The sequence below is a fragment of the Sciurus carolinensis genome, chromosome 3 (genome assembly GCF_902686445.1).
Source record: "Sciurus carolinensis chromosome 3, mSciCar1.2, whole genome shotgun sequence".
In the NCBI taxonomy this organism is placed as follows: domain Eukaryota; kingdom Metazoa; phylum Chordata; class Mammalia; order Rodentia; family Sciuridae; genus Sciurus; species Sciurus carolinensis.
In genome coordinates, this window is record NC_062215.1 from 57,442,533 (window position 1) to 57,454,165 (window position 11,633).

General features: G+C 40.1%; 1 protein-coding gene across 6 annotated transcripts in view; it reads left to right on the top strand.

Moving 5' to 3' along the window:
- Positions 1-11,633, top strand: part of Trpv3 (transient receptor potential cation channel subfamily V member 3) — a 70,593-nt gene that overhangs the window by 31,685 nt on the left and 27,275 nt on the right. For 3 of the 6 annotated variants that reach the window (XM_047545021.1, XM_047545024.1, XM_047545025.1), the window contains 2 exons: positions 84-163; positions 418-3,347. The exons of 1 other annotated variant lie outside the window; for it this stretch is intronic. In XM_047545021.1, the coding sequence (XP_047400977.1) occupies positions 84-163; positions 418-515 (178 nt within the window). In that variant the 3' untranslated portion in view covers positions 516-3,347. Of the gene's footprint in view, positions 1-83; positions 164-417; positions 3,348-11,633 lie in introns of those variants that run through there. 2 more of the 6 variants (XM_047545022.1, XM_047545023.1) reach the window with 2 other exon arrangements.

Consider the following 11,633-nt stretch of genomic DNA (forward strand, 5'->3'; position numbering starts at 1 on the left):
AGGACATCCCAAATGCAGTGCTATTTGTTTGCATTTGATAAAGTGTAGTTGTGAAGTAGTGAAAATGATGACCACACTTGCAGGATCAATGAAGTGAAGTGGACTGAATGGAAAACGCACGTCTCCTTCCTTAATGAGGATCCAGGGCCCATCAGACGGACAGGTACTTTTGCTGTGAGACCATGGGGGCCCATTCCTGTTTGACACTGTGACCTTGTCAGATCAAGTATGAGGGCCCTGATTGTCCCCAACTGTAAAATGGGACAGTTGAATTAAACTGGTTCTTAGGTCCTTTCCAGCTCTGACGTTTTATAATTCTAGTTGAACAACTTATAAAAATTAGGTAGTACCCTAAGACATAGAAATGTGGTGTGTAGAGTGATGTACTTCTAAAATAGACCCTTTTTTTTTTTAAAGCAGATATCAACAAAATCCAAGATTCTTCCAGAAACAACAGCAAAACCACGCTCAATGCGTTTGATGAAATGGATGAATTTCCAGAAACTTCAGTGTAGAAGCAGAACCCAGAACTGGTGTGAGCATGGGGTGTTTGATACTGCAGGTTGGGTCCTGGACTCTCTGCTGTATGCAGAGTGGTGATGAGAAGACAAGCAGAAAGCACCTCAGGCTGAGTGGGGGATGTTGTGAGAGGCAGCTGTTAGCGTCCGAGAGGGAACGAATCAGATTTTCATATTCAGGAGAGTTAGTGTAAACCCATGGCCAGCAGTCCTGAGTCTTGGAGGCTCCTGAAGTCTGGGTGAAGTCCCTGGTTTGATCAGCTGCAGGTCATCTTGGCTGGGACGACAGGTGTTGGAGAAGGGTAGGGATCTGAGGGGCAGGGAGGGCAGTCTTTCCCAGCCCATGGATTCCACTATTTCCCTTTCTATGACTGGGTCTCCTGAATATGTGGGAGACTTTAGGTCCCATCCCAGAATGTGCAAGAATTGAGTTAAATTGGATATCCTGGGGGAGAAGGGGAATGAGCTATGGAAATGCCTTTCCAGAACCTTCAGGAAACAGGATACCCTTGGAATGAAACTCAAGGCTCAAACCATCTCAAACTAAGAGATGTTTTTAGTAGTGTAATTAACACAGCATTTTTATTTTTAATATAGAAAAGACATTTCAGTTTTGAATAACAATCACTTCAGGTGAAGTAGGTGAATTTAGAAGCTGAGAAATAGATTTTGAGCTTTCCGGTTGCATGTACAGTATTATATACTTGGCCTCAGTGTGGCCAGAGCCCAACAATAAGCTTTTCTTTATTCACAGGAGGCCTGCAGGAGATGGACTGTGATCTGGGTGAAAGGGCTTGGCTCTTTCCCCCTGGGGTCCCATAGGGCTGCCTCTGAGCTGGGAGTGGCTTCATCTGGGACAGAAATAGCAGCTGTTCTATTTTATGGGTTTCAATCTCAGAGGTGACTAGCATACCACAGTTATTCCTCATTGGGGAATTTAGCAAAATAACTGAAATGCTCTGTAGCAAGTATTTTGTTCATTGTGAATTTTGAGGCTGAAGGAGAAGGCTCATGAGAGAGAAGTATTTGCCAAGGTTGGGGCCTATTTTTAGATCCTCACCCTCAGATTTTCTGTCCCCTGAAATTCCACAGAGTTTTGGGGCAGAGGTGGAGACTAAAGAAATTTTCCAGTTGATTAGAGCCCAACCAATCAAAAATCCACTGTCTTCTGTTATTCACTGAAAGGATTCATGTGGGAATTTTTGAGGTAGAATTATAAAGATGGTCACTATGAATTTTAATTCTAAATGGGGCCTTCAGATAACTTGGCAATTGGCAAGTTGTTCTTACTTGAGGCAAACTGAGTCTAGGCTGTTCTCCACTGTGGGCTGCTTTGTCAGCTTAGGTAGGTAGAAATTTGGCCTCCATGTTCTTGATGGGCCAGCTCAGGGGGAGGGGTGCAGCATTGAGAACTGCATGATCTGCCCTAGTCCCTGCACACCAAGCTTCCCAGGGAGTCAACAAGTATTCTGAGTGTAGCAGTCAGACCAGGCTCAAGTGTGAACAGGGGAAAGAAGGCTAGCCATGTGTCTCCAGAGAAGGGAAGACTTGAAGGGGACATCACGGGAGCAGAAGGAGAAGATGTGTTGCAGATGGACAGAACTAGGCAAAAAACCAGAGAAAGATTTTGGTTTCATTCAGTCTCCACCTGCTCCCAGTGAGCAGAGATGTTTAAGCAGAAACTGGTTAAACATTTAATGGAGGTGTTGCCAAAGAAAGTAATAGAATGAATCTTAAGATTCCTTTCAGTCTTGAAAGTCTGCAAATCAATATTCTATAGCTAGAGTGACCTTGCATTTATCCTGAATAGATGTCCTTGTCTTGAAGGATAGCCATTGGATCTATGGTGCTATGTACTAGGAGCTGGGAATTCCAGAACTGAATTGACTTACATATTGATGGGTAAAATCATATAGCTCTCCATTTCCCACTTGGGCAAAAGCTGGGAGGTTAGTCAATAATTGGACAAAGGTCCAACTTTATACCTGGGAGCTAAAGCTCTGAAAGGAACACGGAGGACATCATATCAGAGTTGTTGAGGCTGGAATGTCCTAATTTTAGGCCACAGATATCTCCCTGTATCATTGTTTTTAGCACAGTTCAGTAAATTTAAGTCTATCTTTGTGGTTGGCACATGTCAGGGGGCTAGGATTTTTGCTCAGATAACTCATCTGGCAGTCAGCATTGTCCCTATAATCCCTGTGATTTGTCTAAAATTTAAGTGTGCACACAGTTGTGCACAAAACCACACACACACACACACACACACACACACCCTAGCAAACCCTGAGCCTATCAGGATATCTTCAGACTCCATGATTTACATTTCAGTCTTTGAAGGGGAAGGCTTTTTTCCAGTGATGCGATCTCCCAGGCTTAGGCTATGGTTTGACTGCAATGCTGTCTTCCTCAGGAAGAATTCATTATTGTAGTCATTATATCATATGTCTGTTGGTAATAAAAAGGGTGCTTACCTTCCTCCCTGGGATGTGGGAGAAATTGTGCCAGGTTGTATACTGTGAAGCCATTTAGCTCTTAAAGGCACCTGCCCAAGAGAGTGCAGTATTATTGACATTCCTTTCCTTCCTCAAGGCCAAGTGAACTGTGTCCTCTGCTCTGGGTGGGGCCCAGGAAATGGGCTATTATCCAGGCCTATAAGCCATACTTGATTTTTGTATCAATTTACTTGTTTTTTTCCTGTGATCTTGGTTCCAAACAAAGAATTGTCACCCCATTCTCGTCGATGGTGCCTGACCCTTGTAAGTTGTAATTTACAGTCATATTCTTAAGGGTATATGTGGTGTGTGTGTGTGTGTGTGTGTGTGTGAGTGTGTGAAGCTATGTTCATGAAAGGACTCATAAAAAGTGTGAATATATTCTAGTCCCATTGAAGAAATGCCTTTTTGATTACTAATAAATATTTATTTTGCCTTGTTATGGCCATGTTTTATTCTTGGCATGTGAATGTGAAGACTGATTAGCAATCCTAGGTGTTGCTTAACAGGAATGGATATGAGGAAGGCCAATTTTTGGACCAAAAGCATTATTGATCCCAGTTCAGGGCCAGCAAGTTGTAAGACATGTGACATTCATATAGTGTCTACATTTCAAAGTGCACACAAGTCCAGGACTATTTGAACCACTTAGGAACTGTGGAAGCAGCTTGAGTAAAGGATTCACAGTCAGATGGTGCTGTGGTTCATGTCATACAACCCCACATGCTCAGTGGTCTACCCGTCAGGCTCTGCTGGCTCTCATCTTATTTTGCATGGCTATAACCCCATGACTCCACCAGGAGGAGGTCCAAATCCTTCCTATCTATCTCACAGGATTTTCATGAGGAGGCAATGAGAGAACGAGATGAAAGAACTGATATTGTTACTATCTTTATTGCCTGTCAGCTCAACTCATGTGTATGAACATTTTTTGTTCTTCTGAGTTATTTCATAAAGATGGTTATTCTTAAGTTGACTCTCCCCACGCTGCTTTATCTTACTGGGTTGTGGTAAGTGTGACCAATTTATTAAGTGAAATACTGCATTTAGTGAAATTTTTTTACTTGATTTAAGTGATTCCCAGAATATCTTCCTTCACTGTGGCAAGTCTTGTTGAGGGGCCAAGAAAAGGCCACTGTCAGGGGTGTCGTGGCGCACATCTGAAATTTTAGCGGCTCAGGAGGTTGAGGCAGGAGGATCAGGGTTTCAAAGCCAGTCTCAGTGACTCAGTGACACCCTGTCTCTAAATAAAACATAAAAAAGGGCTGGGGATGTGGCTCAGTGATAAAGTACCCCAGGTTCAATTCCTGGTTCAAAAAAAAAAAAAGAAAGAAAAGAAAAGAAAAAGTCATTGTACACAATCACATCTTAGCTTAAATAGGTTTTAGCTCTGAATCTAGGAATGGGTCATTCATAGGAACATTCTGGATAGACTGATAGAAAAAGGGTGGAAACCCCTGTTGTAAATACAGTTCTGGGAATGGGAAGCCTGGGTCAATGGGCGTGAATATTTTGATGACTCATGATACTATGAAAAATTAACTGCCAAAATGGTCACATCAACTTTTTCAGCCTTTGAGATCATACGCTATCCTCTGTAGCTCTTTCATATATGTGTTATCTTAATGAGATAGGTTTTATAGGTTTGGTATTACGTCCCAGTTTATTAGTTGGGGAAATTGAGAGCTAGAGTAAATGGCATGAAATGCAAAGGTCACAATGCTTTTTTTCTGGCCTGAGGATTTAAATTCCCTGAAGTTGAGTTTGGCCAGTACCAAGAGAGACCACTTTTTTGACTGCACCAGGCCACTTCTCTGAAAATAGCAGCAACATCTGCAGAAAGGAAGGGATCCAGTGCAATTCTATAAAAATGTATCTCACCTGCTGTATGTGAGAACTTAGAATCAATTCAACAAAAATTAGACATCTAGTATGCCCAATGATAGGAGAAAAATATGAATGAGAAAATTTCTTCCACTAAAAGTGGTGGAAGGAGGGGGAAGGAAGTGAATTGAGTGCCTACAATATGCCACCCATTTTACTTACATTGTCTTATTTAATCTTCACAATACCCCAGCAGTTTCTCTAGTTCCTTCATCTGTTCCCTGTTACATTTTCCATTAGTTATTTCCAACCTGTCATTCTTGACCCCATCATTTATCTTTAAATACCTGCAGGTGGTTTAATCTCCTACTTAGTGAAAATAGAAACAATCAGATGGAAAGATCTTCAACTTTTGAAACAAAATGTACACATTTATGTGTATTCATACTCACAGTATTAAAATATCCTGTCCAGGGATGTTCTCTACTTGGTGGAGATTTCTTGTGCTATTTCATGATGGCAAAATTTATTTCTCCACTTAATAGTTCTGTTTTCCAAACTGAACTTCTATGATATTTAGGGTCTAACCTAGCCTGTATCACATTAAATATCATAAAAATTTTAAATGATATTTAGCTAATGTGGCTGTAACATTTTCTTTCTAAATTTTACTTTATATTAATTTTATGTTAATCATAGCAATGTCCTATAGACCCCATTTTTTTTTTGAATGGGGGTTGATATTACTAATTGAGTCCCTGTTTTTTTTCTCAGTCAAGAGAGGAAACACCAATCCTGTTTTTCAGTTTGATGGGTGTAAAATTCTGTTCTGCACCATTGGCTTTGTGATTCATGTGAAGCAGCCCTGCTCCCCTGTAGTTGTATGTTGTGTGACCCAGGAAGTCTTATGTGGTAGCCTTGGGTGAAATACTCTATGAAGAACATCTGAGTCATTGATTTGAATGGACTTTGTGTGTCTGTGTTGAGGTGGGGCTTATAAAGATGGTCTCTACTGTAGGTTATGAGGCTCTTAAAGGCAATATACATGGAAATGCAGAGATATTAAAAGGTTTGGGGAGTTCCTAAGCAGTTGCTTCCCTCAGTGTCTTCATGGGGTAGCAAATGCAGACCTTGCAGACGTGTCCTGGTCCTGTTGCCCTGGTGTGCCCATGGCTTGTAGGCTCCTCTCCCAGCACCATGGCTTTGGTCAACTCAGTCTTCAGTTTCCCCACTGCCCCTTCCCACTTGCTCTTCCTCTTGGAGCAGTAAATGTATGTGGTTCACCATTCCTGTCCCAGTGGCACCTCTGTGGTCTCCAGGGAATCTTCTTCTCCCAAGGTAGTAGGGAGCTTGTTGCATCTAAGTTCTGGAGAACCAAGTCTGTGTGTTCCAACTGCTGGAGCAAGAGTTCAAGTGACATGAGATGATGCTTAGAGGTGCCTATGGCCAGCATCAATCTGCTCCTCTGAGGAAGCCCTTTGGGATCATTTCACACTCATCAGAGAGGTCTCACGTATCCAACAAGATTTACTGACTTTTATGGGTTAAGCATTGTATTCAAGGTTATGGATACTTCAAGGAAAGACACTCTCCCTGTTCCCTTAGAGCTTTTGCAGTTTAAGTAAGAGACAGATATTTAACTACCCCCTACCCCAATTTTATAAATTAGTACTTTTGTGGTACTAAGTGCTAGTCTGACATAAAAGTGAGTGCGTTTGAATAACAGAGGGGCCTAACCTAGGCTGCATCACACTAAGAATGAGTGTCATCCAGATCAAGGGATGTAGGGGTGGGACAGACTTTCAAGGACTGACAACACATGGGCAAAGACCCCAATGTAACCAGGCACAGTGGACATACTTGTAATCCCAGTGGCTCAGGAAGCTGAGGCAGGAGAATTGAGGGTTCAAAGCTAGCCTCAGCAAAAGCGAGGCACTAAGGAACTCAGGGAGACCCTGTCTCTAAATATAATACAAAATAGGGCTGGGGATTTGGCTCAATGGTTGAGTGCCCCTGAGTTCCATCCCTGGTACCCTCCCCAAAAACCTATCCCAAGGTAGTAGGGAGCTTGTTGCATCTAAGTTCTGGAGAACCAAGTCTGTGTGTTCCAACTGCTGGAGCAAGAGTTCAAGTGACATGAGATGATGCTTAGAGGTGCCTATGGCCAGAGTATGTAGGGCTTGTCACATCAAGGTGAGGCTTTGGTACTTCATATCAAGGATAAGGAGAAGCCACAAAAATGTCTCACCCAGGGGAATTACTGAGTGGGAACATTTCCTTGTTCAATCCTGTAGGGTTGCAGACTTAGAAGGATGTTTTATTATTATTATTTTTCTCCTGCTGTCCTTTGAGATAGACAAACAGTCTGAAGAGTGTAGAATGCAGTGAGTTTCACTCAGTAGAGGTGGAGAGAAGACCCAGGAAGTGACTGAGAAAGAAGGGAAAAAGAAGGCAGGGAGGTTGGTGGAATGTGGAGATGTTTATGTAGAGAAGGATATTTGGGCACACCCACTTATTCAACTGACCTTTATTAGGCACTGAATAGATTGCAGACTCTGAAAAAGATGCTGTTAATGTCGTTGAGATGGCCTAGATGGAAGGAAGGGCAAAGGGCAACTAAAAGACAAAGAAGTCATCATATGCAAAATGAGAGTTGAGTTGCATTTTGAAGGAAACACAAGGCCTGGGGTGGGTGTGTTGGGGGGGTATACAGGAAGGTAGGAGAAAATTTTAGGGGGAAGAAACAGTCTGGGTGAAGGCGTTCAGGAATAAGACAACATGAAGCATATTGGAACAGAGAATGGGAATGGAGAGAAGTCTAGAGAGGATATGGGGGAGAGAGCAATTCACCAAAGGTCTTTTGTTTGAACTAAGAACTAGGCACTGAGCTAAGTGTTCACATGCATTAACTTGCTTAACACTCACAATAGTCCCATGGCAGAAGCATTATTATTATGATCACCCCCATTTTATGCATGAGAAAACTGAGTTCTCAGATTGAGAAAATTGTATTTATTTGGGTTTGTGTCCATGTCCTCTATTCTGTACCATTGGTCTACCTGTCTATTTTGGTACCAATACCATGCCGTTTTTGTTACTATTGCTTTGTAGTAGAGTTGAAGATCTGGTATTGCAATACCCCCTGCTTCGCTCTTGCTACTGAGGATTGCTTTAGCAATTCTAGGTTTTTTATTCTTCCAGATGAATTTCATAATTGCTTGCTCTATTTCTGCGAGGTACATCATTGGGATTTTAATTGGAATTGCATTGAATCTGTATAGCACTTTAGGTAGTATAGCCATTTTGATGATATTAATTCTGCCTATCCAGGAACATGGGAGATCTTTCCATCTTCTAAGGTTTTCTTGAATTTCTTTCTTTAGTGTTCTGTAGTTCTCATTGTAGAGGTCTTTCACCTCTTTTGTGAGATTGATTCCCAAGTATTTTATTTTTTTTTGATGCTATTGTGAATGGGGTAGTTTTCCTAATTTCTCTTTCTGAAGATTCATCACTTATGTATAAAAATGCATTGGATTTATGAGCATTGATCTTGTAACCTGCTACTTTACTGAATTCACTTATGAGATCTAAAAGTTTTCTGGTGGAATTTCCAGGTTCCTCTAAATATATAATCATGTCATCAGCGAACAGGGATAGTTTGAGTTCTTCTTTTCCTATTCTTATCCCTTTAATTTCTTTGGTTTGTCTAATTGCTCTGACTAGAGTCTCAAGGACGATGTTGAATAGAAGCGGTGAAAGAGGGCATCCCTGCCTTGTTCCAGTTTTTAGGGGGAACGCTTTCAGTTTTTCACCATTTAGAATGATATTAGCCATGGGCTTAGCGTAGATTGCCTTTATAATGTTTAGGAATGTTCCCACTACCCCAATTTTTTCTAGTGTTTTGAGCATGAAGGGATGCTGTATTTTATCAAATGCTTTTTCTGCATCTATTGAAATAATCATGTGATTCTTAACTTTAAGTCTGTTGATATGGTGAATGACATTTATTGATTTCCGAATGTTGAACCAACCTTGCATCCCTGGGATAAAACCCACTTGATCGTGGTGCACTATCTTTTTAATATATATTTGTATGCGATTTGCTAAAATTTTGTTGAGAATTTTTGCATTGATGTTCATTAAGGATATTGGTCTGAAATTTTCTTTCCTCGATGTGTCTCTGTCTGGTTTAGGTATCAGGGTGATATTGGCTTCATAGAACGAGTTTGGTAGGGTTCCCTCCTCTTCTATTTCATGGAATAGTTTGAGAAGTATTGGAATGAGCTCTTCTTTAAAGGTTTTGTAGAACTCGGCTGAGAACCCATCTGGTCCTGGACTTTTCTTTGTTGGTAGGCTCATCCACGTACGTCAAACAAATCCTTCTCAATTACAGAATTCAAATAGACCACAACACAATAATACTAGGCGATTTTAACACACCTCTGTCACCACTGGATAGATCGTCCAAACAAAAATTGAATAAAGAAACTATAGATCTCAACAACACAATCAGCAATTTAGACTTAACGGACATATATAGAATATGCCATCCAACAAAGAACGAATACACTTTCTTCTCGGCAGCACATGGATCCTTCTCTAAAATAGACCATATTTTATGCCACAAAGCTACTGTTAGCAAATACAAGAAGATAGAGATACTACCTTGTACTCTATCAGATCATAATGGATTGAAATTAGAAATAAATGACAGAATAAAAAACAGAAACTTCTCCAATACCTGGAGACTAAATAATACACTATTATATGATGAATGGATAACAGAAGACATCTTAGAAGTAAACGAGAACAAAGACACATCATATCAAAATCTCTGGGACACTATGAAAGCAGTACTTAGAGGAAGATTTATTTCATGGGGTGCATTCAAAAAAAGAAGTAGAAATCAACAAATAAACGACTTAACACTACAGCTCAAAGCACTAGAAAAAGAAGAGCAGACCAATACCAAAAGTAGTAGAAGACAGGAAATAGTTAAAATCAGAGCCGAAATCAACGAAATCGAAACAAAAGAAACAATCGGAAAAATTAACAAAATAAATAGTTGGTTCTTTGAAAAAATAAATAAAATTGATAAACCCTTAGCCACACTAACAAAGAGAAAGAGGGAGAAAACTCAAATTACTAAAATTCGGAATGAACAAGGAAACATCACAACAGACACGAGTGAAATACAAAACATAATTAGAAGCTATTTCGAAAATCTATACTCCAACAAAACAGAAAACCTCGAAGACATCAACAAATTTCTAGAGACATATGAACTACCTAAACTGAACGAGGAGGACATACACAACTTAAATAAACCAATTTCAAGCAATGAAATAGAAGAGGTCATCAAAAGCCTGAGTTCTCAGATTGTTAGAAATAATAAAAACAAACTGAAAATGACTAAAACTACACAGTCATATGTTGTAGATTATGAAAAAAAATCACATCTAATTAGAAACACTGAAGACCATAACAATTGAGTCAGGAAATATTAGACTCAACAGAAATAAATAATTCCCAAACTGAAACCATAGTGATCTAAATGGCACATTGTAAATTTTATAAATAATTAAAACTTAATGAAAGGATAAAGATTCCTTGCCAAAATTTCTATCTGGAAAAACTGACCCTGAGGAATTTTTGGACTCAGATAAAACACAACAGAACATTCATAATGGGAAAAGGACACATGGTAAAACTTACATACTAAAATTGACTGAGCCAGGTGCAGTGGCACACACCTGTAATCCCAGTGACTGGAGAGGCTGAGGCAGGAGGATCCGTGGCTGGACCTAGGGTTCCATGAGTTCCAAGCCAGCCTCAGCCACAGTGAGGCCTTAAGCAACTCAGTGAGATGCTGTCTCTAAATAAAATACAAAATAGGGCTGGGTATGTGACTCAGTGGTTGAGTGCCCATGAGTTCAATCCCTGGTATCCCCCAACATAAAGTTGATTGACACATTTTTACTACAACATTCAGAAGGAAGTTTATTCCAAAGAAAATAATTTTGACAAAGTACACAATGATTTTCTAGTGCAAAATTTAGAAATTAAGTGTGCACTATAAAACAATGAATATAGAGTGAAATTGGCTTCGTGGAGTTGGCTCTGGAAGAATGAAAATGTTTATGTGCCTTACATTACCAGGTACAGTGTTTGGGGACAAATTCTGGGTACAATTGTTATGAGGTGTAACTTAAGAACAGACCAATCACCACTGAGAAGTCCAAATTTGAGAGTCTTTCTTAGTCAGCTGACTGACTGTCTCACACAATGCCCCCAAAATGGCTATTGGGAGAACAGCCCTGGCCATAGGTTTGTAGGGGTTTTTATACCATAAGTCAGTACATCAATCTTAAGTGTCTGTTGCTATGATTTAAAATTACAAACTAGCATCACGAGATCTAAAATCATTAACAGAAGGGGAAACTTGGGTCAAAATGACCTTACTTAGGTACAAATTAAAGAATGGTTACTAACATCTAGACAATTACTGTTGACATCATTGTTGACTTGGTACATTGTTTAGGAAAAATAGGTACCAAAAAGAGAAAAATTTTTCATTATACAAGAATTGCCATTTTGTGTTGCCAAACGTGATACTAAGCAATTGATGATGGGTACAGAGGTGGGTGTTCCCATGGGAGAAGTATTTCCTACATAACATGAGTCTCGAGGCAAAATAGAGTCTGTTTAGTCATTGCCCATATAACCTGGCCTATAACATTTCCATAGAGTTAAATATGTCAAACCGTCACACAATGCTATTTGACAACCACGCACT